The sequence below is a fragment of the Epinephelus fuscoguttatus genome, linkage group LG18, assembly GCF_011397635.1.
Source record: "Epinephelus fuscoguttatus linkage group LG18, E.fuscoguttatus.final_Chr_v1".
Taxonomy (NCBI): domain Eukaryota; kingdom Metazoa; phylum Chordata; class Actinopteri; order Perciformes; family Serranidae; genus Epinephelus; species Epinephelus fuscoguttatus.
In genome coordinates this window covers 23,349,451-23,375,707 of record NC_064769.1, presented here as the reverse complement: position 1 = coordinate 23,375,707, position 26,257 = coordinate 23,349,451, and the positions used below count along the sequence as shown (strand labels likewise).

The 26,257-nt window shown below is 41.6% G+C and overlaps 1 protein-coding gene across 2 annotated transcripts in view; it reads right to left on the bottom strand.

The window, feature by feature from the left end:
- The window catches only part of trabd2a (TraB domain containing 2A), a 95,143-nt gene that overhangs the window by 37,188 nt on the left and 31,698 nt on the right, over positions 1-26,257 (bottom strand). For both annotated transcript variants that reach the window (XM_049603801.1, XM_049603799.1), the window contains exons 3-4: positions 11,781-11,927; positions 11,112-11,286 (exon numbers count right to left, since the gene is read on the bottom strand). In XM_049603801.1, the coding sequence (XP_049459758.1) occupies positions 11,112-11,286; positions 11,781-11,927 (322 nt within the window). The remainder of the gene's footprint in view (positions 1-11,111; positions 11,287-11,780; positions 11,928-26,257) is intronic.

Sequence of the window (26,257 nt, the reverse complement as noted above, 5' to 3'; positions counted from 1 at the left end):
CAAGTCTTTTCACTCATGTACAAAGTCAAGTCCAAAGCCCTAAGCCCTAAACTGTTTTATTCCGAAACAAGTCATGATGCACTCTTCACCAAATGAAATGCCATTATAACAGAATATTAAATTTACAAAAATCATAAATGCTTTTTAAAATTTGTACTTATTTGCAGAAACAGGTTGTAAATTTTGACCTGTACATTTTGCATAATGCAATAAACTTTTTGGTGGCCACCGCATAGGTTTTGTATGTGAACAAAATTGCTTGGTTTCACTTTTTCCAACTGGCTTTTAACATAACATTACTTCTTCATGGCTCTCTACTGCAACTTGACTAAATGATGTCGAATTGATTCAGACAAAGTGGATCTGGAGAGCTAGGTGTTGACTGCGAATGATGAGTGTTAATGTTAGCTGATTCAGAAAATGAAGGGAAATTAATTGATTCTTGGCATTTCAATGGTTTGGGCCAAGCAGCAACCTCCGAGGCTGAAAAATAAAGCCAATATGGAAGTATGAAAAACTGCAGTTGCTCTAATGGCCACTTGAGGCTGACTCAAGAAGCCAGCCAGTCCCCATAGACCCTCATGTTAAAATGCCCAACTTTAGAACTAACATGTTTACAGCCTGGTACAAGAAACGGTTTTGGTATTCATAGCTAATTTCCCTGTTCATTACAACTGTATGGGGGGCTAATTTTTTTTTAACTCGCGCATTTACATGTCATTAAGGCTTAAAGTTACACGTAATTAAAGGTGAGCTGCTCTGACTGATAAGCTGTCTGCTTGTAGTGTTCTCGGCTTCTCAATCAAATCCATCCCACATGCCTCCATAGCTCCAACTTCTCGCCCATGTACGGTCACTTTTGGCTCCAAAAAACCAAGATGGCGACGGCCGAAGTGCTAAAATCGAGGCTACAGAGTGGGAGTCCGCAAACCAATGGGTGACCTAATGGTAGCTACATCCATTATTGTTACAGCCTATGGTTTGGGCTTGAGGGAAGGAAGAAGTAAGTATTATCAAGTCATGAATCATTGGTGTTAAAGTCCAAGTTGAGTTGCAAGTCTTTTTTTGGTTCGCTCAAGTCGAGTCTAAAGTCATCAAATTTGTGATTTGGCCCTGACTGGATTCCAAGTCTTCTGACTCGAGTCCACACTTCTGAAGACTAGAACTCTTTATAATAAGTCCCATCTAAGTTACCCTTCCAAAAATACTGCAGGCCTGCCGAGACTCAAACGCTTCCTGACAGAGTGTAAAAACTGGCAAATCTTATCTGTCAAAAATACTACCCCAGCCAGTATGCAAGTTTTGGAGTAACGTTGCGTAACAAAAATAAGCAGATCACTGTAAGCTTGCCAAATTCCAAAACTGCTGTCAGAGCATTTTTATTCACACATTGTTAAATGTGGCTGTTGGTAAAGGTTGAGGCAATGGTGCTGTTACCCTACTGACCCTCTTTTGTTTAATTTAGCAGCGGCTGAAAGATATTCAGAAAAATCTGAAAAAAACATGATATGATAAGGAACTCTGTGTAACACGCACACAAGTTTCTTATTCCATGAATCATCTCTCCACACCCTCGTAATATTAAACAAACTACTGGGTGGTCATCATGAGTTTGCTATATAAGCACAACATTGTTGTAAGCAGCTGTTATCATCATCCAGTCTCTCTTTTTCTCTTTGTTCATGTCTCTCTGTTCAGTGTAATGAAGCTAAAAATGCAGTCTGACAAAGTCTCTGGAGAACACAACTTGGTTAAATGAAGACAGATCGTTGACAGACGAAATAAAACTGAGAGTATGGTGGAGGTGGGGATGAAGACAGAGAGCAAGTGTGCTGAGAGAGAGAAGGAGAGAGGCAGGGAAAGATGTGTGTGTTCCTCTGGGCTGACCAGTGACCACTTCTGTTTGTTTGACTGTTGCCTTTCTGACCACTACTCTGACCAGACCGCTGTAAAAACAATGTTTCTCCAACAGCCAGGGCTGGGATGCAACATTGGTCACAGGCCTCATTCTGGTGAGTCTGGATACAACCAAAGAATCAATATCTAAGAATTGGTGTGAGGAAGTTTTGTATGGGAGGAATTTTTCTGACCACTAGTTCTAAAATTTTGCTGACTAATTGAAAACTTGACTTAATTGAAAAATCTCTTAGTTTTTCACACACAAACTACATCTTGTATTGTGCTATACCTCTTACGGTGTGTTTAATGATTTGGCGTTGAGATGTAAATGAAACTTGACGAATGGTTGGTACATGGTTTCAGACAAGAAAAAAAATCTTACAGAGGGCATTCTGTCAAAACCCAAACTTTCTAGGTATCAAATATCGTAAAAACTCTATTAAATGTATGTATGCTATGAAAACTAGGGGTTGTATGCCTCCAACAACCACTCAAGTTAAGCAGGATTTATACTTCTGCATCGAATCGACGCCATAGCCTGACATGCACCTCCCCAGAAATGTAACTACACATGGCGACGCAGACCTCCTGTCTGTTTTTGTAAGCTGGAACAACTTCCCTCAGTGGAAACAAAGCTTTCATTTACAGCCTCCACTAAAATAGCATTGTAAGTCTTGTGTGTGATTTATCCTGGCTTCATATGAGCAGAGGAAATCTCCACTAGTCGCTAGGCTAATTTATACAATACAAAATGCCACAGGCTTGTGCTAATAACGTTAGCCTGTTGTATTTGCTTTGGTAAGTGTTTAGTATAAGATAGTCGTTTTGTCAGTGAACCTTGTGAGTTGTAATGGAGCCACATTTTGTGACATTACTTTTGTTGAATGTTGCTGGTGTTCCTGGCTTCATATGAGTAGAGGAAATCTCCACTAGCCGCTAGGCTAATTTATACAATGTAAAATGCCATAGGCTTGTGCTAATAACATGAGCATGTTGTATTTGTGAGGAAAATGTGTCCAGCAAAAGACAAGTGCTTTGTCTGTGAATGCTGCGAGTTATAGTGAAGCTGATTTGTTGCTATTTCGCCATGTTTGATGTGTGTTTTGAATAAACTAAACTTTAAAGCACTTTACAGAAGCCCCACCACCGACTAGTATTTTGGAGGTGTATCTGCAGAGCCAGACACACCACCGCACAAGTATAAATGCTCACAATGGCATAGGCCAAGTGCATAGGTTACGGGGTAGGCTCTGCAGTATAAAGCCACCCTTGCAGTTTACATCTATATCTGTCATGTGTATAGCCATGACAGACAATGATTTGAATTTGGATGCAGCTGTAAAGAAGCTACACATTTGAAAATGTGGATTCTTCATACACATCTTCAGCCAGTCAGCACAGAGGATCTATACAGTCAACACAGTTTTAAGGTGGGTACCCAAGATGAGTGTCATGGGCGTTGGATAATGGCCACAAGAGTGTTGAGCTTTTACCGTTTGGATGTAAAATGCCATTACTTCATTTTATCCTATCAGACATTTGTGTAAAATTTTGTCATAATTAGTGTATTAATTCTTGAGTTATGGCCAAAAACGTGTTTTGTGTGGTCACGGTGACCTTCCAACTCCACAACTTTATCAGTTCATCCTTGAGTCCAACTTGACGTTTGTGCCAAATGTAATGAAATTCCCTCCAGGCATTCCTGAGATATCACTTTCACAAAAATGGGACAGACAAATGGACAACCCAAAATCACAAAACCTCCGGCCACGGCTATCGCCGGCGTGGAAGCATAAAAATGGATCTTATCTAATAGTGGCTCAAGACTTGGTCCACAAAGTGCAGACACTCACAGAAAACAAGACAGCGAGAGACTAAGTAGGTCTATGTGTGTGTGTGTGTGTGTGTGTGTGTGTGTGTGTGTGTGTGCGTGTGTGTGTGTGTGTGTGTGTGTGTTGTGCTGTAAGCACATGAGAAATCATTTAGGGTTAGAAAACGTTAGCTCTGGTTTGGCAGTGTGTGACTGTCAACCATTAATGCTTTCTCCATAAACAATTTCCAAAACCGCAAAAAATCACTAAATATTTCTTCCCCATAAACACAGATAACAATGAGAAACAGCAACTTTTATCCATTTTCCTTAACTACTGTTTCACTTTTAATAAACTACATGATCTTACTGTTGTGGAGTTCAGCTTCTTTCAATTATGATTTTATGAACATTTCTGCTTCATATGAAGAGAAGTTATTCAACTACAGGGGCCAGAAGCATAAACAATGTGTACGCACAAAAACCATGTGCATGCCTTTTCCCACACATAAACTGGAATTCATAAAGGAAGAATGTGTGGTGAGAATGTGCGCATCTCACCGTGTTCTCTAATGTTAATCAAAGGCAAATTTATACATTTATTTTTAAATTTGTGTGAGTGATGAATTTCCTTCTCTTAGATGTGCATTTGAGCCATCACCTCCCTGTTAATGATAGTTTATTGTTATCCCGTGAAGCTCTGTATAAGGTCAGTTTGAACAAGAGAGCTATGAATGAATCATTGATCATCCTTCTGACGATGATGGTTTGCAGAAAGAATTAGTGGTACGGATGCTACGCATAGCAACACTTGTGCGTAATAACAGCTGTTCTGGCACCATTGGAGAACTCAGTGAAATTGCACTTAACCATATTTTTTTCATTAAGAGGTCTAATGAATGTGGAGGAACACAAGTACTGATATGCAAACATACTGTAAAGCCATGTTTCCACCGAGCAGTACGGTATAGTTCAGTTCAGTTCAGTTCAGTTCAGTACACATTTTTTACGTTTCCACTGTTAAAAGTTGTGGATGGTACCAATGGAACTGTTCCATACGTCCCCATTTTTGGTCCCCCCTCTGTTGGGGTACCTAGCACACAGATCTGGTACTAAAAGGTGGAGCTGTGAACACTGCAGTGTGTTGATTGGTTGATAGCGGACAGTCACTCTGCTCAGAGCTGAGTTGTGGCTGGTTTTGAGGCTCATGTAACCACTGTTCATATTAATAAATAATAACAATATATTATTTTATATTATATATTATTATATTATAATATAATAATAGGGCGGCACGGTGGTGTGGTGGTTAGCACTCTCGCCTCACAGTAAGAGGGTTGCCGGTTCAATCCCGGGCGTGGGAGCCCTTCTGTGCGGAGTTTGCATGTTCTCCCCGTGTCAGCGTGGGTTCTCTCCGGGCACTCCGGCTTCCTCCCACAGTCCAAAGACATGCAGATTGGGGACTAGGTTAATTGGTGACTCTAAATTGTCCATAGGTGTGAATGTGAGTGTGAATGGTTGTCTGTCTCTATGTGTCAGCCCTGTGATAGTCTGGCGACCTGTCCAGGGTGTACCCTGCCTCTCGCCCGATGTCAGCTGGGATAGGCTCCAGCCCCCCCGCGACCCTCAAGAGGATGAATGAATATAATAATAATAATAACATAATTGTGGCAAGTCTTACATATATTAGTAAACTGTAACTATAAAAATAAAGGATGTTTTGCTGCCTCACGCAGCAGCTGTAGGCTGAGAAAAAAAAATTAATTCACTGGGCTGACTGCTGGAAACTTTTAAGGTGGAACGATAACTTGTAGTATTACTCAATACATGAGTTGATGACGTGAATCCATCAGCCCACCTTAAATTTCAATATGGCAACTTTGACCATTACTAGTTTTAGACACTTTTAGCAATGAGTGGATCTTCAAGTGTTTAAAAATATATATTAATTTGGACCAGATTATGTGAACTGCATATATTCTAATCCTCACTTGGAGAAAAAAAGCATAGTGGAGCGCCGTTCCTATGAACTATGACAACACTAAACCTCTGAGCTTGCCTGAGAAGAACTAAATGCACAAACTCGCTATTTTTAAATATCCCATGGAGAGAGACTCTCACTTCGCCTGTTCTATTTTATTCTGCAAATGTCGGCACGCAGCCCCGTTGTATGGACGATAAATGAGGTGCAGACTTGCATCTGTGTCACCGGGGAAGAGCCAGGAAGTACAGTGAGTGCTGAACGGAGCAGTGAGTGACAACAACCCCGCCCACATTTAAGAGTACTGTTTGCGGAGGAAACGCTAGGGTCTAGGTACCATGTCTAAAGGGTTGCTTTTGGTTCCAACGGTACCATACAAAAATGCTTGGTGGAAACGGGTCTTATGTTTATGGCCATTTCTCCATGTATGCTGAACTGTGGATGAGGAAATGAGGCTTGTGTACGTGCAACAAGCACCACAATAATCAAGATTAATAAAACAGAATCAGGCGTACACATGGTTATATAATATCTGACGAAAAAATGCATATGCACATTTCTGCTTTGGTGCATACACACAGTTTTAGTCATAAATCTACACAGAGTTTTATGCATCTGGCCCCGGATCAAGACTTATGATCGAGGAATATTTTGTTTTACTGCAGCAGCAATGAATAGCAAAAATATATTTCATTTAAGAAATGATTAACAGTGCAGGCTCATCATCTTGTGTATGTGATGGTCCTCTTTGGCAAAGTTTATGCTGCTTTCCGTCTTGGATTAAAAGTTACTGCAATGTACTTTTTCTCTGTCCGGTCATCAATCCTGACAAACAAACATGAATGAGGCTTCCATAAACACCAGATCACCAGGATACCCAAACCCCTTTTGCGCTTAACTCTCGTGATATCTTAAGTTTCCTTTGGCAAAGCACAATCTACATCCAACTGGGCAATTTGACAGGGAATAAATTATCATGTATAAACTGTTTTGTTAACTTGTTGTGGCAATAAAGCTTATTACTGGGGAAAATGAAAACCCTCAACATTTTTCCACATAGGTCAGTCAGGAATCTGCAGGCCAACCCCTGCAGGCTAATGGGATCATTACTCGGGAAGAGAGGTATGCTAAATATGTGGCTAATTCCTCCGAATCCGATTTAGTTTGAAGTCTGGATGAATTTCAAGTAATCATAATTTACCTAAAGCTTGCAGCATTACAATTTAAGTTCTCTCTGGCCACTGCAACATGTCAAACGGACAGCTCAGTAAATTATTAGCCAAAAAATATACAAGTATAAAATGCAGAACAGACAATAATCACATCCTGAATCTGTCAAGACGCTGTTCTGCACAGATTCAGAGAGACATGAGATGGTCACGGATAACAGCGGTCTCACACCTGATGTAACAGGGAAGTTGAGTACGCCAACATAATGGGCTCCATTGTAGTGTGTGTGTGTGTGTGTGTTTGTGTGTGTGTGTCTATGTGTGTGTATCCTCTGACCCCTCCAGGGATAATTAAGGACACATTTTACCCAGGTCTGTCTTGGGGGCTGGGGGGGGTGTGTTCGTTCATTGTGTGTGTGTGTGTGTGTGTGTGTATGTGTGTGTGTATGCACATGTGCATGCACCCTAATGTGCCTCATCCCGTTCCTTGTACACGCCGACCCAACCTGCCCTCCGTACGTCTAAGACTAGTGCTTCTGGGCTGATTGCCCATATCACTTTCACCAGCTCTCACACACACACACACACACACACACTCATAAATACACGCAGAGGCACACACCTTTTTAGACCAAGCCCTTGTAAAGGCACCTCCTCAGGGACATGCCGTGAAATGTACTCCTTGTTAGGGCTTGAGTGTGTGTGTGCATGTGTGTGTGTGTGTCTGCTTTTCCTCAGCTGTTTCCTGCCAGCTCGGAGACCAACAGACTGTGAAGGCCTCTCTCTCTCGCTGCTCAGAGTTTGCTGCTTCTCTGCTTCTAAATGACCAAAGAAACTTTGGATGAGGACGTTTCTGACGATGTCATCAAGAGGAAAATCTGACTGTGAAATTGATGGCACTGAAACGTGATCCTCTCTCCTGCATACATATCCCATAATGAGCTAAATCAAATTTGGGGCGAACAGATTCTTTCCAAAGTGTATGTGTTCTGTAAAAATATCATAAATTATCTGATGGTTTTCATGGATTCAATGAAAAATTGACGAGTCTACATTGTGCTGTTTATTTGGGAGTGTGATGAACTACAAATTTATGATGTGCTGAAGCATTAATCTGTAGCACACTTTCATTAAATTATAATGTCGACACCATTATTTTGTCACACTTGATGATAGATTAATGATTAATACTCCGGATTTTATTTTTGGTTTCTCTGTGTGAGTATTTAAAGTCTGCATCGAAACTGACTCATGGACACTTGAGTTCTGGTGATTTCCTTGAGTGAAAGTTTTTTCAAAATTATTTACAGAATAGTTGTAAATACAAATATGTGTATCTGTAAATAAAAAGTAATTACAGCTGTAAAGATCAATCAATTAGTCAGTTGAAAGTAAACAACTATTTTGACAGTTGATTAATCATTTTAGTAGCCAAGCCAATACGCACATTTTTAATTTCTCAGATGTGAGTATTTGATGTTTGTATCATATTTGACAGAAAATGTAATCTGTTTGGGGTTTGGACTGAGGGCCAAATAAGTGTAATGTGCTATTTTTGTGTTGTTGTTTTAAATATTTTCTGACAATTTACTGACAAAGTAATTGATTGACTGATGAATCAAGAAAAGAATCAATGAAAACAATTGTTAGTTGCAGCCCTATAAATGATGTTTCTCCAAGCAACAACAAAGGTTTTACTGAATGTCTCATTCCTGGTACAGGGACCCTGCTGGAAACAAAATAAAATAAAGTTTGAAGACATCTGGCCACTACAACTAAGACTACTTATTCATGGAAACGGTTATTTGTCTGCAGATGTGTGTTTAGGCCTGTAGCCTTTTTATTCTTTCTGCTGCTATGTGGTCTATAATTTAACCCTATGTACATATAAAGACTATGACGAAATCTTTTCATCAACAACCTTTTTCCATGACAAAAACGAGACAATGACGAGCTAAAAATGGATCTTGATCATAAAAACTAAGACGATATCTATGTTTCATTTTCGTAGACGAGACATGACAAAAATGTTCGTGGTGGACTATCGAACTTTGAAAGCCAAGAATGGCCGTGTTTGTAAATATCTTCAAATGCCGCATGAGCGACAGGCTGGTAAACTCCAGTGAGTAGTCTGTGCCGGGATGTTCCCCTAGCTAGGAAAACATGCACACCAGAGCAGCGTCAGCCGATGGTTTGAGTTATGAGCTGTAATTCAGCAGTAAATAATCAGCCGTGTGTGTCTGACTGTAACTGGCAGAAGTGTTAAGTGGATTTGTGGAAGTTTGTTGGTTGCAGCGGTGGCTGTTAGCAGTTAGCTCTGCTTGTAAGTCACTGAATGGCAGCAGAGCAAGCAGCCATCAGCCGCCAGACTTCACATCTGTTGATCTCCGCAGGATTCCACTAACTCCAGACTGTCTCAAGAGGGTTTGTGGACTGATTGCTGTCTGACAGACAGGTAGGAGGCTCAGTTATCTGTGAGTGTAGCTGTGCTGCGAGTAAACCATCTGAACTCAGCAGAGTTTTCTCAGACAGAGATCAAAGTTAAGTCTTAATCACCAACTCTGTGAGACATCCAGACTAACATGGTACACAAGTTATTTTTCTGCTTCGTAACAGTGAGATCGATAAATCAGTGTTTAAAATGAACCTGGGTACAAATCCTAGTTGTCTCAGATTAGTTATTTGTGGTGCCAAAGTTTTTGAGAGCATAAATCAAAAGATGTTGAGCTTTTCAAATGACGATCAGTAAGTGTATGTTTGTAAATCCCCCCTTAAACCTGTCAAACACTGCTGGAAATGAAGTTTTTAAGTGTGTAGAAATTATTTGTAGTTGTGGAAAAAACTGTCTAATTGAAATTTTTAAACAACCTGTCACCTTAATTATAATTTCTAACACATGAATTAGACTCACTGGATAAGTCTGAAGATTGAAAAATATGTAGAAATTTTTTGTCAGGTAAAACTAGACAAACTGTGGAGGATAAAAATGACTAAAATGTGACTAAAACTAATCTAAGCATTTTTGTCTCATGACTATGACTAAGACTAAAATAGCTGTCAGAATTAACACTGGTACATATGGTGTTACAGTTAATGTTTATCCTTTGGTTTTATGTGCATATGCCCAAGACGTCTTGTTCTATTTTTGTTGTTGGATATGTAGCCCCATTTTGTGTGGGAAGGGTTACGTGTTTGGCATGACATAAAAACTATTTAAAATACTTTATCTAGACTGAAAACCTGCCTGTGTAAATTATCACAAAACAGCCTTGTCTTTTTTATTGGGTGTTAACGGTGCTTTGATGAAACAACCACCAGATAAAGACTGCCTTAGATATACATTGTCCACCCAAGAAACACGAATACACACGCACACACACACACACACAGAGGCATCCATGTTTAAGTAGACAACTATGTGGAATCTTCTTTGCTGTTATCTGGTCTATTTATCCTCCCTGTTTAAAGTCAAGTCTCTTATCAGGTGGCTGCTACTTATGAGGTATTTAAAGAATTGAACTGACATTTCCAAAACTATGTGAAAGACCTCAAACAGGCCGGACGTCTGTTTCTGGTCGGCCCTGCCCTGATAAAAGGATGTTTTATTGAGCCTAAGCTTTAGAGAAAGACAACTCTGAGCCTGGGCTGATAAAGCTGTGGATCAATGGCGGAGTCTAGTCGAGTGTAGTTTAGTCATTTAAGCCGCTGATGAGTTGCAGGACTGCTTGTCGATACCAGTTTCACAAACAGAGTCAACAAAGGAGGAGATAGGAAACACAAAAATCTGAGATGTGTCCTGAGGTGCAATGTGAAATCTGCTAATCCTGATATTTTTCCCATCCAAAAAGGAAAAGAAGGATGTGGAAACATATTGTATATTATAGTATATACTCTAATTCTGCGTCTGAATGGAGCTGTAATGCTTTGCAGATCAGAAAGAGAAAGCTGATCAGCTAGGATTTCTGTCTCAGCTTTCTTAAGTTGTCTTTGTTTTCTCTTTCTCTGCATGAGTTTGTTAAGCTGCTCAGTTTGTTAAGCTCTCCTTTGCAGAAGTGCTCTGCTAACAAAAAGAGGAATTCAAGTCATTTTGTTGTAGGGATACAAGTAATCTTATTGAGTGCTTTGATGAGCAGGGACTTTTAAGACCTATGTGTTGACACTTTAGCCCGAAACACTGGCATCTGTGGAGCTGATGCTTTAATATCACAAAATATTGTTCTTCGTTCCTTGACAGTGTGTGTTTAACACCAACCTGCTCCAAAGGCGAAGAAGAAGCTCTTATCAGGGTGTTCCTCCAGCAGCGCCTTGACCCTCTTCCCCATCCTCTCATTTCTCTTGTAGATGAGTTCCTGTCGGAAGTAGCTGTCAATTTCCTGGGCGGTCACCTGCTCGCTGGGTGGCAGCGTCACGTTATTGAAGTTAGGGACCTGGAGGGTGTAGGGGTGATTGTTCAGTCAATCCATGAAGGTGAAAAGACAAAGAGGGGAAGCGGATTTGTTTTGGCTTTCCCAGCGCTTTCAAACAACTTTCTCAAAAGAAAGAGAAATCTAAAAACCCATTACTCAAAATGTGTATTTGAACTAACCAAGGTGCACAGGGATTATTAGATGGAAGAACAGCCGATAAAAGCAAGAAAGGCAAGACGAGGATGATGGAAGGAGGAACAGAAGAGCTAAATCGGTGATAGTCTAGAGAAGCTGGTAGAGGAGAGTGGGCAGGAGGAGGTGTGGGGGGATGAAAGGTCGGTCAGAGGGTTAGGGGTGAAGGTAAAAGGTGAAGGGTCATGTCACTGGGACACTCCAAAAGGTCAATGGGTCACAATGACCCTTAGCTTAATAACTAGAGGGAAAGTAGTTAAAGTTCACTCGATAAGATCAGATAAGATCAGATAAAAACAAGACAAGCAATATGTAAGACTGACCTGTGATGTGTCATGATTGAAGATGATGGAGTTGAGGTCTCCACAGTTGTAGTGCCTGATGAGGTCTTCGGTGGTGTACGGGACCTGTAGGCTTCCTGCTCTTAAAGACTCCTGCTGTAATAACGTCTGGTTCAGGGCAAAGATCACCTAGAATGAGACAACAACAACAATTTATTTATTAGGTTTTTTTTACCCTGATGGTAAATGGACTGCACATGTATGGCACTTTTCTCATCCTCTGACATTCATAGTGCTTTTGCACCACGTGTCACATTCACCCATTCACACACTGGTGGCTGAGACTAACGTACATGGTGCCACCTGCTACTCAGTAAGCATTCACACGCACTCACATAACAAGGTAACAGCCATCAGGAGCAATTTGGGGTTCAGTGTCTTGCCCAAGGATACTTGAACATGCCAGGGATAGTACCGCCAATCTTCCCATTGTGGACGACACTCTACCTCTGAGCCACAGCTGCCCCATGGTAAGTTGGAAGCCCCAGAGGCTTTCTTTCCTCGCAAACCCCATAGTTGTACAGATTCAGCAAGAGCAAGTACACACAGAGGAATCTGACTTATTAGTATTGATGCAACTTATGCATAGCACAGTACGTTGAGTAAATAAATTAAGCTACAGAATCAATAATGCATTACGAATATGGATGTGTTTAACTTAAGTTGGAGAACTTCCTTGAGTTTAAAATGACTCAAGTAGTTTAAAACTGCTCATGTTGCTCATAATGCTCATATTTCTACCTTCGAAGGGGGATTATAGATGGACGCTGTGATATTAAGGGACAGAAAACAGATTTTAAAAAGCTGAAAATGGGTTTCAGTTTAAGAAGCAGAAGATTTGTTTCATCTGCAGCTCATCACAGATGCAAACATATCCAGACAAGACTAACAGTCCACAGCCATGCTGGGGGCTCTGTGAGGTCGTACTACAAATGTGTATTGACACTCAAGTGTTAAAAAATGCAGTTCCTCAAATGGCCACTGGAGGCTGGCTCCGAGAGTGACTCAGGCTTCATAAACCCCCATGTTAAAATGCCCAGTTTCATAGCTAAAAATTAACATGTTTATAGCCTGGTACAACACACAATTTTGGTCTCTGTAGCTAATTTTCCCAAAGTGTACTGTACGAGGGGTGAATTGTTACACATAACGAAGAGCATGGCCGCTTTCAGTGACTGACTGTCTGCAAGCCATCACCACAGTCTATAGCCCCTTTCCCACTGGAGAAAAAAGACAAACACCCACTAACATCTGACTTTTGTCTTTAATGGGAAAGGTTAAAATCGGGCTCATTCCCAGGACAAATGACTCTGCGGTAGTCACAGGTATTTATCGGCTCCAGCTCCGATTCTATAGATCAGCAGTCATGGAAATATGACACGCGGGTGGATGTGCTAATTTTCACCCCTTTTCCAATGAGATGCAATGACGCGCCACCACAAATTCCATCTGTCTCCATCTGAGCAACACTCAAACATTGTTCCAAATTATTCGGCACTTAGTTTGAAAGACAGACTGAATAAGAGATATAAAAAAGAGGTAACCACCATAACATTTTCATTATGCTCCATGCTGCTCACCATGTTTTCTGGTGAATTCATGCCAAAAAACTCAACCAGAAATATACAAAACAAACAAAAAAAACAGAAAGGCATACTCCCCTGGCTCCACCCTCTTGTCCAAATATAGTCGCTCTAAAAAATCCAAGATGGGCGACGGCCAAAATGCCAAACTTGGGGCTTCAAAACAGGAGTCCACAAACCATTGTGTGACGTCCCTGGGGATGCATCCATCATTGTAAAATAGTCTTGCACTAAAATCAAACTACAGCTGAGAATGAGGGGAATGTCACAAGTTTTTTAAGTATCTGGGGTCTCATTTATAGAACAATGGGTAGGACCCAAACTAAAAAGGTACGTACAGACAAAGCCAAAAATGCTGTGTGCCAAATAATACTTCCTCACCATCTGCGTCGCCAATTTCCTGTCTCCAAAATGTTCGTAAGCGTGGGTCAAGGTTTCTCCCATCAAGTCTGTTTTTATAGGGCACACATTTTGCGTAGGAATTGGCCTCTTTCGAGTCTGGTTTTGTGGGTACGCAATGTTTAAAAATGAGATCCCTGGTCATAAAGTATTAGAAAAAGTATATACATTGACCTGATGATGACACTGGATGAAAAGTTAAGGGATCAAAGTTAAGATGATTTATCCTGTGGGGACTATTAATGTCTGTACAAAATGTCATGACAGTCAAAGTTGTGGAGAATTTTCACTCAAAGCAACATGTGTAACCCTCATGGTGGCATGCGAGGAAAAGTCAGATGATCGCCAAAGTCTGTAGTGTTAATCATCAAGGGACTAGGAACATCTGTGCAAAATGTCATCTCAATCTGTCCAATAGTTATCGTGAGTAGAAGCCAAAGTGGTGGGCAGACCAACAAACACATGGATCTCACACACATCTTTTTATGACACCTTCTTGAGTGACAGCAACCCAGATGTGATCTTAAACCCAAACAGGGGGTTAACTAAGTAAAATATCTGCTGAACTAATTATTATAGCAAAGCAGATAGTTTGAGTTCTTCCTGCCAAACTCCCTCTGCTCTGCTGCGGAGATTCAGCTATTGTGCGAGCGTGAAATCGGCCAGTGTTTGGTGAGAGGACCCTGGTGAGCCTGCCGCCTGTGATCAGCACCACGAGGACACACATATGCATACATGCACACAAATACACATAAACACACACACACACTCTCTAAAGGTCCTATAGTCCGCACACAGCCAAGACTGACACGGACGCACAGAAACCACCGCCACTCACCTCAGCACATGCTCTCCCTCTGATCTCTCCACCATACGCACACGCACACAAACACATGCACACCTTTCACCCTGCAAGCCATTGATCTCCAGTCCCATAAAAGAGGAAAGTTTGTATGGCTTATTTGTTTCTCAATGGGAGCAATCAGTCAAAGTGAAGATGTGTTTTGTCAGCTGTGGAACTACCGTATGTAAATGTGTCTACAGTATGTCTGCGTGTTTTTACAATCCAGTGTGCATCTGTGTACGTACTCTCAGATCTTTGACAAATGAATTCAGTATTGATATGCATGCCCGTACTCCAAACAGGCCGACCCAAGCGACTGTGGTTTTTTCACGTTCTGTTTTCTAAGGTGCTCTGATGACACTTTTCTCTCTGGGCTGGCCCATTGTGGGAGCTTCGGTATAGCAGAGGAGAGGAGGAGAGGAGGGCAGCCTGGAGCAGATGCCTTCTTGTCATGGGACAAAGAACCCCTCCGTCACCCTCTCTTTTCCTCTCCCCTGCGCTCCCTCCAGCTTTCATCGGCCGCGCATCAAAGTAGCGCTCTGCATATGAAAAGGGCCCCGTCTTTATGCCACGCAAATTAGCCTATCGCCGCCCCTCCCCAACTCATTTCACAAAAACACCCTCACATCTGTGCCACGTCCGTGAAGGAAGGCCCTCATCTGCAGGGTCTCCCCTTTTTCTCAGCTCTCTCTTCTCCTCTTTCTCCGCTCGCCGTGCCTTTCAGCCCCTTAAATTATGGCTGTGAGGGGAGGAGGAGGGGGGAGAGAGAGGGGGAGGATCAGTCATAGGCAGATAAAAAGAAAGAAAGTAAAAAAGGGGGGGAGGTTAAAGGATGGAAGAAGATAGACAGGAAGAAAACACAAGCAAGAAAGTGAGGAAGGATACAGAAAACAGGAGCAGAGAGGAGGAGTGAAAGAAAGAAAACCTTAATGAATGATTTCTTTCTTTCTGCTGTGATCCTCCTCTTCTGTTAGTGCACCGTGGGTCAGCGGGTGCATTTTCTCACTCGGCTCCTTTCATCAGGTCCCCCTGTTTCTTCTTCTCCTCCACCACTGCCCCCTGTCCCCCCCCTCCAGCACGCACACACAGACACACAGACACACCCCTTGCTGATATCAAAGCAAGCGGAGCCAATGAAAGTCAATAATTGTCCTTTGTCATGGAAATGTCCCCTCTTGTTGAGATGGAGTGGGGTGGGTGTGTGCATCCAGAGCAAACATCATCACAGTCAGATTCCCACATGTGGAGATTTGGAGTGTTTGGCGGCTCGGCTGAAAAAACCCTCGCTGCTCTCGCTCTGAAGTGTGTTGGCTTAGCTTAGGATTTGCAAGAAAAGTAGCAAGCATGCTTAGCAGAGCATCTCTGAGGAGAGGTTACATTAATTGCATTTATAAAACAGTGGATCACTTTCCAACAGTCATAAAAACCATTAGTCTGTTGAGAACAGTAACATCTATTCATCAACTGCACGCACTGGAGCCAAATATCAATTTGCCAGCAGCGAAATCATTAGAAGTGAGACATTTCAGCTTCACGAAGTTCCATTAAAGTATACTACACACTCAACACAAGGACCTACAGCTCCTACAGCACCTACAGCAGGGAGGCAGCTTAATGAGTCTCTGCGCTGTCACTTCATTCATTCATTCATCTTCTAACCGCTTCATCCTCTTGAGGGTCGCGGGGGGGCTGGAGCCTATCCCAGCTACATCGGGCGAGAGGCAGGGTACACCCTGGATAGATCGGCAGACTATCGCAGGGCTGACACATAGAGACAAACAACCATTCACGCTCACATTCACACCTATGGACAATTTAGAGTTACCAATTAACCTAGTCCCCAATCTGCATGTCTTTGGACTGTGGGAGGAAGCCGGAGTACCCGGAGAGAACCCACGCTGACACGGGGAGAACATGCAAACTCCACACAGAAGGGCTCCCACGCCCGGGATCGAACCGGCAACCCTCTTGCTGTGAGGCGAGAGTGCTAACCACCACACCACCGTGCCGCCCTGCGCTGTCACTTTTTATTTGAAATCCATCACTGGACCATGTAAAAAAAAGTGAATACTCCATTTGTGATAATCTAGTCAAATTCAAAATTCATAGTCTATAAGCACAACGGATAAAATAGTCCTACTGGTCTCAAAATTTTACATCAATGTGCCATTATCAAGCTGATATCAAGTAGTCTGTGCCATGACAACAAATCTGAGGAGTCACAAATGAAACAGATGCAGCCTTAACAATACAAATACATAAATAAGCAGAGCAACGGCAAATTGGCAACGCTGTTTAGAGTTAGGGGATGAAATCTGTGGGGTGAAATTTGAACTACTTACTGCATTTTCTGTACTTGTGATTCATTCATTGACGTGAAACCAAGCAGCAACCTCTGGGCTGAAAAACTTAAGCCAATGTGGAAGTGCCAAAAACCGCAGTTCATCGAATGGCCACTTGAGGCTGGCTCCAAAATGGAGTAAATCCCCAAAGACCCCCGTGTTAAAATGCCCAACTTTACAGCTAAAACCAATACGTTTACAGCATGGTACAAAAATCGATTTTGGTCTCTACAGCTAATTTCAACATTCATGACAACAGTATGGGGGTGAATTCTTTTATTGCTCAACCATTTACATTTTATTAAAGCTTAACGTTACGCATGTTTAAGGAAGAGACTGCATGAGTGACAGGCTGTCTGTGAGGCGTCACCACAGTCTCTGAGTCAGGTTCACCCCTTGCTCCTCCACATCTCCACCCTCTTGTCCAAATATGGTCGCGTCTGGCTCCAAAAAAATACAATGGGGATGACCGAAATGATAAAACTCAAGGCTTCAATGGCAGCCCTCAAAAAGTAGGTGATGTCACGATAGCTACGTCCATTATTTCATACAGTCTATGAGTAAAAGCGACAGCCCTACTGAGGCAGCGGCACCCCCAAGGTGAGGGGAGGACCCCCCCCCCCACTTGTCCCCTTGGCAAAAACAACTGAAGGCCAACATTACAGTCTTTAAGAGGCTGTGGCTAATCATCTTTAAGCTAGCACAAAGGTGGTATCTCTTGAAACTAGACAACCTAAGGCGTCCTTTGGTACGAACCATGTCAGCATAGCTTGTCAGGAAGGCGACTAAATACTACTCAAAATTTAGGCTCAACTTTGGCAAGGTAACTGGCACGGCCATCTCCAAACGGCTCCTTTGAACTCGCACCTCAAGGTATCTGAATGAAATTGGGTTCGATGAGTGCCCATGTGTCACCCCGAAATTTGAGAAGGCTTGATCCTAGTATGGATACATTACGCATTAAAACAGTGTTGTTGTGAACCTCCAAATGTTAAGTGTACCTGTATTAATCTATGCACATCAGATAATTAGTTACTTGAACTGTACTGAGGAGACAGCAGGACGGATGACGGCATGAGAGCCTAAAACATTCAAACGCAGTTCACCGTGGACTTCTTTCATGCTTCATCTCCAGTGTATTTCAGCCTCAATTCTGCCGTCTTATTAAGCTATAGACATAACAAGCATAGATAAGATAACCTGAGGTATTTAATCTCAATGTGTCAGCAACACATTTTGTCTGTATATGAATGTATAGAGTATGTAAACTGTATGTGAGGTCCTGTCACAGTATGATTCTGGTGCAATGTGAGCCGCTTGTAAACACACTTGATAAACTCCTTGTATGGTAAAGCCTCTGGCTAATTAATGTTGCTCTGGTTGTAAGTGCTGGCACTGGAGCTGGAGAATGTTTCGATAACCTGATTTCCAATTTAATTTTGATAGGAAACGAAAGAGGAGCGTGTGTGTGCCTGCATGCAACTATCTTTCTCTTGTTTTTTTTGACTGATTGTGAGCGAGTGTGTGTGTTAGCAAAGAAGTGTGTGTCTGGGTTGAAACAAGAGTTTCAAAGTAACCTGTCCAAAATGTGTTGACAAACCATGTGCTCAGACAGCCACACACATGCACACACACACAGCACTTGCAGCCAATTCAATGAGCCTTGGCCATCTCCCAAATACAAATGAAGACTTCCAACAACTCCTCTGTTTCCTCCTGACTCCCTGATGTTATCAGAGTAATACAACTCTCTCCCCCTCTCTATCATACACAGAGAAGTAAGACGGAGAGAGGGGAGCAGTCTATGATTTCTACCAGAAAGAAACATGACAGCTGAACCAATAAGAGGGAGAAGAAAAGACAGAAAGAGAGATAATGAGAGAAATGGACCCTCCATACTGATGCTATCAGTGAAATCTCAGAGGAGGAGGAGAGCATGAAGGCAGACAGAAACAGACAAGGATAGGGACTCTGAGCTGAGTGATGTTATCAGTGAAATGTCAGTCGGGCCAGTCAGCCTTAAAACAAGACCTATCAGGAGCACGGCAGCACTGCCAGGGTGTGACAGAGACTCTGGAGTATAGTCTTCAGGTTGTCCAACATTTGCACACCAACACCTGGTTATTTGACGACATTATTTTCTTTGGACTGCAGGAAATAACTTGCCCTTTATGTCATCTTCCAGACAACGTGGGGTTAGGTTTTCATATCAGTAGCAGATACAGACACACAACTGATTTTGTTTGTTTGAGTAGAATTCAGTGTTGTAAAAAATGCATGGGACCCAAAAAATGGTGAGGTCTAAGGTCACAGTTCTAAGGCCCTGACACACCAAGCCAATGGTCGGGCATTGGTCAAAGTTGGGCGATTGGTGAGCCTGTGCCGCCTTTGTCTGTGCAGTGTGTCTCCCACTGTTGCCCCGTTTTGACCGATTCAACAAGATGTATTGGTGTAAGCACAGCGGAGCCCATCAGTAATGAAATCACTCATTGGCAGTTCAGCTAAGTGCATTAGAAGAGAAACGGAGGTGAGCAAAGTAAACAAAGAGCTAAAGTCTAGAGGGAGTGAGGTCAAAACAAACTTGTTATATAAAGTAGTAGAGTATTAGACAGGACAGCAAAGGTGAAGCTTTCGATTTACTAGTCCCATCTACCTCCCAACCCTCACCCATGGCCATGAGCTCTGGGTAGTGACCGAAAGAATGAGATCTTAGAGATAGCCTTAGAGATAGGGTGAGGAGCTCGGACATCCGGAGGGAGCTCGGAGTAGAGCTACCGTTTCTTTGCATCAAAAGGGGTCAGTTGAGGTGGTTCGGGCATCTGATTAGGATGCCCCCTGGGCACTTCCCATTGGAGGGGTTCCGGACACATCCCACTGGTAGGAGACAGACCCAGAGCATGCTGGACACATATCTAATCTGGCCTGGGAACACCTTGGGTTCCCACAAGAGGAGCTAGAAAGCGTTGCTAGGGAGAGGGACGTCTGGGGTGCTTTGCTTGGCCTGCTGCCCCCAAAACCCTGTCCCAGATAAGTAAATGAAAATGGATGGACAGGACAGATCCAGGATGAAAGGCGGAGAGAGACGGGGGACGACATGCAGCAAAGGGCCACAGGTTGGAATCAAACCTGCTGGCACTTCAGCAAGGACACAGCCTTTGTACATGGGGCGTCCACTCTACTAGGCAAGCTAGTGGGCGCTCCACATAAGCGTTTCCTGATGTTATTGTAAACCAAAGGTTAACGTTGTTTTAAGGTAACGTTGCGTAACTTATGTAGGTATGTGATGTACTTCAGTCATGTGACATATTTACATCATGTAGCGTACTTATCTTAACCCAAAACATGATGGGTTTTTTTACTGCCTAGGTCTAAAAGCGTCCGCCTACTAATGTTGACCATATGTTACAATGTGTAAGGGGGTGTGCAAAGCATTGGTATTTGATGACCTGGGAAGACAAACGGGTTAGCTGTCTCATGTCAGGGAATCTCATCACTAAATGGGTCAGTAAAAGTAGCAAGAAGTGTGTTGCTCTGAATAACGGAAAGTAGAAGTACATATATTTTAGCCCAAACATACTCGATTAAGACTCAAACATATTCTCCAAAACAGTGACTCCAAGAAGAACAATTAATGTGACATTTATGACTCAAGTACGTGTAACAGAGCAAGTTTACCATGTTACTACCCACCACTGGAACTGGGCTCCAAAATGGGGAAAATATATTTATTTTCAAATGAACCCACATTTATAAAGAAATGATTGTCAAGAGCAGCCAATGGGTACCACAGCTGCAACAAATGGTCACAGCTTCTTTCAGCAGGTATTCACGGACATTCCCCATTCACACACACACACACACACACACACACACACACACACATATATACACACACATCTGCACATGCATAAATCTTTCACCACTGCACAAGTGAGCTTTCACTTTCTGGCTGACAACCCACTATTTAAACACACACACACACACACACACACACACACACACACACACACACACACACACACACCTGTCAGTTTGAGTTATCTATATTGTTTTTACACTTTGTCCCTCTATCCCTCCTCATCCACCTCTTTTTCCTCCCCTACCTCCACCTATTCTCTCCTCCAGTCCCTCCTTCCAACTCCCCCCAGAGCACATTTTCTCCTTCTTTTCTCCTCCGCTCTCACTCCTCCATTCATCCTCCCATCATTGAACTCCCTTCCTCTCCCCTTTGATCCTGTACATTCCCTCCCTCCCTCCTCCTCCTATCCCTTCTTCCATCCATCTCTCCCTCCCTTTCTCTCTCCTTTGATCCTATACATCCCCTCTATCAGCCAGGTCTTTAAAGATTTGACCCCTGCATTCCTTGGGTCACTCATGACCTCCTCGCTGCATGCGTACGTGTGTGTTTCCGTGCATGTAAGCGTGTGTACACCTGTGCAAGATTAGGTCTTTTCTCTGTGTGTTTGTATGTACATGTATGTGTCTGACCATGTATATATGAACATGTGTGTGTGTGTTTAAATGCTTCATCATCGTGGATTATGGCAGCCTCTCCAGAGCTCAATGCCGACCTTTGAAGATAAGTTTATTAATTTTCAAATACGAGACAAAAGAAAGGAAATATGGGGCCTAGCTTTGCTACATACGAGAGACCGAGAAAAAAAAGACAAAAAGAAAGATGATGATTTCATCGCCAAGCCACACAGAGAAAAATCCCCAGGCCTACATCTTTGACAATAATGATGACTGAAAATTGTTTTCCCCCCTCTTTTTGTAAGGAAAATCCATCCTCGGGTATAATTGATATATCCTATTCCTTTTGATCTTGAACAGTTCAATCAATGAATGTTGACATGAACAGCTCTTTCACAGAGCCAGACAGCTGAGGTCTGTGTGCACACACAAAGTTTCTTTCTCTTTTTAGTTTTCACTGGATGGAATATATTTAAGCCTGGTTTGATCTTAAGTAGACGATGTATTTTCATTTCTACCATAGCTGCAACTAATGATTATTTCCACTGATTACTCAGTTATTTCTAATGTTGATTTAATGAAACTTCTAATCTATAAAATGTTAGACAATGACAGCACATCACACCATACAACACAACACCATATTCATATTGTATGTGTCAAAATCCAAAATAATCAGTTTGCAATGATAAAAAAAAGTAATAATTCGACTCATCTGAGAGGCTTCAACCACTGCACGCTTGACTTTTTTTACGTGAAAAAAGACTTTATAGAAGGAAAGGTCTAACAGGGTAAGAAGTCATTTTAACCCCCATGCTATCAAATTGACAAATTGTTTTATGTATCAAAGTTCAAGTTATGTTTTATCATGTACTGTTTGTTCATTTTCTGTCAGTCCACCAACGGAACACCTTTCTTTAACCCCCCTATTTTAGTATTTATAAGCACTAAATAACATTTAGTCAGTAGTCAAATTATATAGTTGTGCGCATCTATGGAGACATTTAGATGTTCATTTAGAAATTTAGATGTTCCTCTTTGAAAATATATTATTACAAGTCTCTTTTACAACACATTCTCTCAGATTTGAAAACTCAGGGGTGGCGTTTCATTTTCTGCAAAGTAAACTTCAGCGTTCACAGGAAATGTGGGCTTTGTCACCAAAACTACTTTCAGTTACGGCAACAAAACTGGGCTTAGAAAAGGAAATCACGGTTTGGGTTAAAATAAGTACTTTGTTACATAATTTAAATAAGCTAACAACTATGTCACGTGTCACATGTGTGTGACATATATGACACGACACATATGTCTCGTGACGCTAACTAAAGAACATGTCACACAGATGACAAACACTGGTCCCCTCAACCTAATCTCACGGGAAGGCGTATAGATAGCACGCCATTTTTAATGACATTATACGTGTCATGTCTATGACTAGCCACCAGTATTTAGGTTCACCAAAATTTAGGAGAGGGGTTAGCTCATAGACATATGACGCACACTTTAGTTTTCAGAATGTAACTTTTTTTTTTCTTTGGGTGTATAGGTTACACATTTTTTCAACTGGAAAATGTAAGAATCATTCCAGGCCTACAGCAATGAATTATTAAAATGTTTTAAAAAAAATAACTGTTATTCACATCCACATCATTTTTTGTAAAAGCCACATACACACAGCTGCACATTGCCTGCCCCTAGGTGAAAGTCCTGTGTTTGTTTGACCCATTCTGTGCTCTTTATACTACATCATTGCCGCAGATAGGTTTACACTCGAGTTAGCTCCATACCTATACAGATGCTAAATGGTGCCTTGTGCATCGGAATAAGACGTCGATGGCGACTGCTGCATTACGCCCTGGGTTTGAGAACAGGTTGGTATTTTACTATATTCAAATTCATCATCTGTTTATACTCCAGCCTAAATGTTGGCAAAAACATAAATATATGCTTATATGTGCCTACAACTGTCACTGCCTTGAAATGATAAATGGGAGGTCTGTTACAATGAACATTTGATCCATGCAGGTCACACTGATGGCCAGCACACAAACCACATTTATATGTAGCTGTGAATACAGTTGGTCTTCTCTTTCTTTCTGTGTGTGTGTTCTCTGTTTCTCTCTTTATCTCTGTCCAAAACCTCTTTTTCTGTCTCTCTCTCCGTCTCTCTCTGTCTCTCTTGCTCGCACTCTCGCCCTGTAAAAACATTCTTGTGGGGTGCACTTACCTTGGTGCCCGGACGCAGCCAAATATTTAGGCTGTCACAGGGAATCAGCCTCAAACCAAATGGCTGGAGGTCTGTGTTCATGTTCGTGTGTGTGTGTGTGTGTGTGTGTGTGTGTAGTGGGGATTGTGGTGATTGAAATGTCGACTTCTCAAACCCCCCACTCTATCCTGCTTCACTACACCCTGAACAAGCTGAACATGAGTCCCAACCAACACACCCTCAGACACACACATGCCAACACTATATGTACACACATCTATCATGATAAAACATTGGATGACAAATGAAAATTGAAAGAAAAAAGGGTCAGTCATAGTCAGCGATTAGCCAATCAGTGAGCTGACAGAAAACTATTTGCTAACAATTCTGATAATGGATCAATTGATAAGGAAAAATGTCAAATGTTAGGTGGGTTCAGCTTCTCAAATGTGCAAACTTTTCTGTTTTACATCATTAAAAATCGCACGTCTTACGAAAAACAAGCCATTTCAAAGTGTCACTTTGGGCTCTTTGAACTGTTTTCTGACATTTTATAGATTGTACAATTATTTAAATAAAAGTTACCGACAATATCAATGTCTGTGACACTGCAACTATCGATAGAATCACCTGATTATCAATGGAAAAAAAGCGGAAACATGAGAAACATAACTTTTCTAAGCCTAACAACATACAAAATTGAATGCTTTCATTATTATATACATATATGCAAATAACTGTAAACACACACACACATTATGATGGCACCTGTCATCACACACTCAGTGACCAAACAGGAGAAAAGACGTCAACTGTTCAGAGACTTTCTGCCTCTGTCTGTCACTCCTCCTTTCTCTCTCATTCTCTCTATCTCTCTTATACACATACACAAAGACACGCACATACAAAACTCCGCACAGCAGCCAGCGAGCCACCGAGCCCATCAGTCCACTAAGAAACAACATGAGGGTCTTGAAAACACAGCGAGCCACAAGGAAAACAGCCATCAATCTCTGCGACTTGTCTGTCGACTGGAGGAGCGCTGTTAATCTTCAGGACAGCATGAGTCAAGAACATGCCGAGATTCTAACCGAGCCAGCTGCGAGCACTTAGTCATGATATACACTGACCATCTGAGCATTCATATCGTGTGTGTGTGTTATCACGCAAACAGAGAGAGGAGTAAATAAGATTCAGATTAGCCGCATTCATGCAGCAAAATGTCTGTTGCAGCCACTGAAAGATTAATTATCACCTGCCAAATGGTCTCCAGTGTCACTACATTAGTTATAATCAGTGCACGAGTATTTATGCTGTCATACAGTAGTTCATGTGATCTTATGACTGTCAATGACAGCTTACTTAAAGTAGAAGTCAATGGCATCAGTTGGCAGTCTGAAAAGCATCCCATGCATTTTGATTGTAAGTAAAAATCCTTTATCAATACAAGGATGACCAACGTAAACAGTCTTTATCAGGGTCTAGTTTTCTTCATCACCAACACCTCGTCCACTGACCCAATGCAGCACTACTCATTTCTTATTTTCAAAGCAGAAATAAATACACATAAACATATACACGTAGTTTCTGCCGAGGTCAGACAGTTTGACCTCTTCGAGACTCCAAAGGTCACTAATGGACTTCCTATGGACCACTGCATGACTACGGTCACATAAATTACACTGATCAACTTCAGAAGCCTGAATCTTACAGGAGGAAAATACTTCATTCATACTTTTATTATTTCATGCAGGTGAATTTGAAGGGCAGAGGCTTAGTTTAATATTGTGAAAATTTCTGTTGTGTAATGTAAGAATTAGCAGCTAGCACATGTGGGCTAACTCAGTGTAACTTTAAAGATACAGTATTCAAAATCTTCAACCCATAATTGCTTTCTAAACCTTTTCAGGACTTTTCTTTTTTGTTGCTGTTGTTTAACCCAGTTTTAACCAGGGAAGTCCCGTTGAAATCAGAAATTTCTTTTGAGGGGGAGACCTGGCCAAGATAGGAGCATACTAAGGGGACCATCCAAATCCAATTATATGTGGTTGAGGGATCTAGTGTTTGCTTTTTTTTCAAAATTGGAGAATATCAAGTTTTTGTTGCGGAAACATCTGAAAAATTCAGATCTACCTGGGCTACTATCTCTTTCCTCTTTAACATAGTAATAATAATAATAATCTTTATTCATAAAGCGCTTTTAAAATCACAGTTACAAAGTGCTTTACATGACAAGAATTAAAACAGACAAGACATGAGAACAACTGTTAAAAGAACTGATAAAAACACTTTAGTGTACAACAACTGAGGAAATAAAGGACAGTCTAAATTAGAGCCCAACCGATACAGATTTTTTGGGGCCGATGCCGATTCCGATATTATGGAATAAAAAAATCCGATAACCGATATATCAGCCGATTAAATATTTACGTTTTTCACTTTGAAAAAACGCGAAATACCTGCTTTTGATGGCTTAAATATAGTTCAAACACTCGTTACAAAGATATAAATTGAAGGAAGAACATTTTACTATTTTCAAATACTTTTATTATCAGAAATTGTGTGGAACAAGCAGCATATGAACAATTTGAACACAAAATAAATCAAAA